Source organism: Rosa rugosa, chromosome 5, assembly GCF_958449725.1.
Source record: "Rosa rugosa chromosome 5, drRosRugo1.1, whole genome shotgun sequence".
NCBI classification, from domain to species: Eukaryota; Viridiplantae; Streptophyta; class Magnoliopsida; order Rosales; family Rosaceae; genus Rosa; species Rosa rugosa.
Genome location: NC_084824.1, coordinates 8030432 through 8034480, shown reverse-complemented (window position 1 = coordinate 8034480; position 4049 = coordinate 8030432). Strand labels below are relative to the sequence as shown.

Genomic DNA, 4049 nt, shown 5'->3' with positions numbered 1-4049 from the left:
CAGTCACTATGCCCTTATGTGGGTTATTGACAACCTCAAAGAGTCCATAACTACCAAGTCACCGCTGCTCATCTTCATGGCGCAGCCTCCTCCGGCCACCAGCATCACATTCGCGGCGCCTCTCGGGGCTGCTCGCATGTATTGCCCTCCCAGTTAAGTTGTTCAAACTTGTTCAGGTTAAGCGATATGCAGAGGAGTGTAGGGAAATTTTGTTTCTCACAATTTGTGTGTTGTTACTGCAGCTCCAGAGTTTGCCAACAATATGCAGGAAAATCATAGGAAGCTTACAGTGGCTCTGTTGGAGAGAGCTAAAGACATATGTGCTAGTCATGGGGTAAGCTCTTAATTGATTCCTTAATGGCAGAATGTTATTTTGTTTTAGTTTTTTATGTTTTCTGGAATATTGTACTTGTAGGCAGATAGGTACCGTGATTCGTAAAGTCGATTTTTAGTATATCCTTCATCTTTCGTATAACTAATAGTTGTTTTGTTTTAGGCCTTTTGAATCAGGATATAGTATATACTATATACTTGTCTTGGGCTTTTACCAATATAATATCACTAAGCAGTTCTTCAATAATATTGTTAAGGGTTATTGCTTAAAGTTTATAAATACTTGGGGATGGATGGTTCCAAATGGATAACAAGTTTAGGAGCATAACTATGTCCAAAATTAAGTTCAAAGTTCATCATTTTCAATATTTTCGACAGGTGACTGCGAAGACAGTTACAGAGATTGGGGATGCTAAAACAGCCATATGTGCCGCAGTTCTAAAATACAATGTCAATTTGCTTGTTCTAGGTGAGCGTGGACTCGGAAAAATCAAAAGGTAATTAGTTTCATTTCACTTTGATTTGTGTTAGTGCTTGTATAGTGGTCCCATGTTCGTGTTGTTTAGGGTCTGATGATTTTATTGTGCCGAATCAGGGCTATCCTTGGGAGTGTTAGCAACTACTGTGTTCAGAATGCCAAGTGCCCTGTTCTTGTTGTGAAGAAACCACAGGTTGTTTGATGTGATTCAGATTCCAGAATCCAGCATGTAAATAATTGCAGCAGAAGAATGTCGTGTGATATCAAATGTGTTTGACTTGAATTCTAGCTTCTAATTATATCAAGTGAATGATGGCAATGTAATGAAACTTTGTGTTTTCTTTTGACAGAGTAGTACTGGTGAAATCCTATGAGTCTTGTGTTTGTTAGTATGAATCGTGCAATAGTGCTGGCAGAAACCCATCTTGTATCAGATTTATACTGTGTACACATCTTTGGATTAAAGAGATTACTAGAATTTGAAAAGAGTGATATTCTAATCAGTTGCTCCATAGTTTTAAGATCAATACATAATATACTTCAATAATTTTAAATTTGGCGATATTCTCCTAGAAATTGAAGGAAATGTCAACCGAAGATCCGGTTGAGAGTGGCTGCTAACCGGACTCCACCTTGAGCCAACCGCCTATTGACGATAGGTAAACGGGAGAGGAAGTATGGATCTGCAATTCAAGATAAGTTCTTCTAACACTTCTCAAGGAACAAAAGAATTCTGTTGCGCTAATTGATAGATGAACTCAAAAATTTCTGCTGAAGTACCTTGTAAGACTGAGCCTTCATCTACACCCTTGTAAGCCCAATCACAAGCTGCTTTGATACCTTCAGATGCATATCTGCAAATCCCAAGAGAGAAATGAACATAAAGTAATGAAGTTTGTTTATATTTTCTTACGGCTAATAGCTTTCATAGTGTGCTTATGAATTGTGATACATACACATCTGGGCATGCTGTCTTGTTCAAACTGCAGGTCTCCCAAGCCTTAACTTCATCTGCCCATTCAGTCTGTTGCAAAAAAGTATTAAAACAAAAAGAATGAAATGTTGAGATGGATGAACCTCCAAAGAACATTCCCAAAGGCTAAGATAGTACCGTAATGTTCTGTTTAATCGCATCAACCAGCTCATCCAGATTATTCTCGTAGAACCTCTCTTCTGCTGTTTCGATTATGTTGCTATCCCATATCTGAATGCATTGCACATTTCAAAACTCGACTTGTAACTTTAAGTATCTTGTAGTGGAAATTAAGGTTGAAGCACAAAAAAGGGAATTGAAGTTGGTAACAAGACAGACTCACATGGTGAAGATTTTGCTTCCTGGTGTACCAGTGAACTTCGATGGTATTGGCCCCCCTGTCTGAAGTGAAACCCACATGTAGAGGCTGAATGAAGGTAATAAATAGGTTGTTTGGTCATATATAGGATTGACATTGAAATCAAATCATGTACATATATATGGTTAAATTGGTTATAGAGCTTGCACAATAGAACCTGATGGATGTCTCCGAAAAAATGAGAAAGGAATAACAGTGCTTCAGTGAGGTTATCTGATGATATTAGAGCAGCATGTTATAGTAGTAGTACATAAAAATGATCATCAAATCATAGAGTAAAAGAATTTACATTCCGACTTGGAAGAACCGGAGCTGTAAGTGAGAAGCTGAGTGGTGTAATTGTTTATGGCCCCTGCAACACAACGCCCCTTGTCTCCATTTTCGTCCTTGCAGTCCCCTGAAGAAATTCATATTAGTACAACTTAGAAACTTAGAAATGTGAATCTGTCCATTAATGTTCATGAAGGATGGGCTTACTATTGTACTGATAAGTGCAAAGGTTGTCAGGAGTGTCAATGTAGTGAAGGGCAGATGACCAGTGATACCGAAACTTGACACGATCGGCCCATATGCACACAGTCCCCAAGTCATTTTCTGCATACTTGGGAAGCAATTGCTTCACTGCATCTGCTGCCGCATCGCTCAACCTAGACTGTATATATGGAAGTAACACCAACAAATTTATAATTGAATTGGCTCGCTGCAGTCACACAGAAGAGAAGAAAGGATGAAATGATAGGATTAGGAAAGGGCAATTAAGTACCTGAGCAATTCTACACACCGTCGTGTGACCCTCGATACCCCAACCATGAATCACAGGAAAAAGAAGAAGAAGAAGCAGTGAACACAAAGGAACTATCCGGACCAGGCTGCCACTTTCCATGAGGTTAATTTCTCCACTGAATGAAGATGTGATGGGGTTGGTTTCTCTGGTTTTATAGTTAGTATGAGAACTCAATTCGGGAAGGAAATCTGGTATTGAATTCTTGGCCTTATATTTTTGGCTAGCTAGGATGATTGAATATCCGATTTCGCAGATGGAACCTTGGCTGTCATGTTCACACCTCACCTGGTTCACAACAACAGGATGTGAATGAAGGTTAATATCAAGCGAGTATCTTTGGTCATTTAAGAAGGAGATCTTGGTTTCTATAGGTATTCATGGCTGCGTGATTGGAAAGGAAGGCAAACTTTTTAAAAAAAGAAAAGGATTTGAAACGTGAAACGGTGGTGGGAATGTAACGGTACGCAACTACAGAATGTACCTGAGGATATAATGGACAGTTTCCCGGCTAGACATGGAAACTCAATCATATTGAATTTCCTGGCTCGTTCAGTTTCATAATTCACATCTAAATACTGGCAGTGTTATAGGAGAATGGAATTGTGTTTATTATTGATAGGGTTTTTGTCCATTTACACCATTTTTAGAGATTTTTTTCCCACTTACCCCACTAAGTTTTTTTAATTCCCTCTTACCCAAAACACTCTAAGGAGGTCTTCCCTAATACCCCATTAAGATTTTTTTTTTGTTTTTATTATTTTTTTAATACCATTTTACCCTCACCTTTGTTACTTAGAGAGAGAGAGAGAGAGAATGGAAGAGAGAAACCATAGGGGACTTCGCCGGAGTCCGATCACCGGCAGCCGGATTCCGGTCACCGGCCGCCGGAATCCGGCCAACTTCGCCGGAATCCGGTCACCGGCCGCCGGATTCCGATCACCGGCTACCACCCACCGGAAAGTTTTTTTGCCCCCAATAGACGTCTATTACCCCCTAATAGACGTCTATTGCCTCCCAATAGACGACTATCAGCCATGTATTGCCCCCCAATAGACGACTATCAGCCATGTATTGCCCCCCAATAGACGTCTATTGCCCCCCA

At 39.9% G+C, this 4049-nt stretch overlaps 2 protein-coding genes across 2 annotated transcripts in view; one reads left to right on the top strand and one right to left on the bottom strand.

Annotated features, from left to right (window-relative positions):
• The window catches only part of LOC133708555 (universal stress protein A-like protein), a 1458-nt gene extending 147 nt beyond the window's left edge, over positions 1-1311 (top strand). Inside the window, exons 1-4 of the mRNA XM_062134032.1 lie at positions 1-152; positions 243-334; positions 712-830; positions 929-1311. The exon at positions 1-152 is cut by the window's left edge and continues 147 nt beyond it. Of these exons, the coding sequence (XP_061990016.1) occupies positions 1-152; positions 243-334; positions 712-830; positions 929-1013 (448 nt within the window). The 3' untranslated portion in view covers positions 1014-1311. The remainder of the gene's footprint in view (positions 153-242; positions 335-711; positions 831-928) is intronic.
• On the bottom strand, positions 1237-3341 carry LOC133708552 (endonuclease 2). Its single transcript, XM_062134026.1, has 9 exons — positions 2927-3341; positions 2641-2815; positions 2453-2560; positions 2321-2376; positions 2128-2211; positions 1923-2015; positions 1768-1835; positions 1592-1665; positions 1237-1494 (listed from the first exon to the last, which is right to left on the bottom strand). Exons 1-9 carry the CDS (start codon positions 3044-3046, stop codon positions 1400-1402), a joined length of 873 nt encoding a protein of 290 aa, XP_061990010.1. The 5' UTR covers positions 3047-3341; the 3' UTR covers positions 1237-1399.
• Positions 3342-4049: the final 708 nt, after the last annotated feature.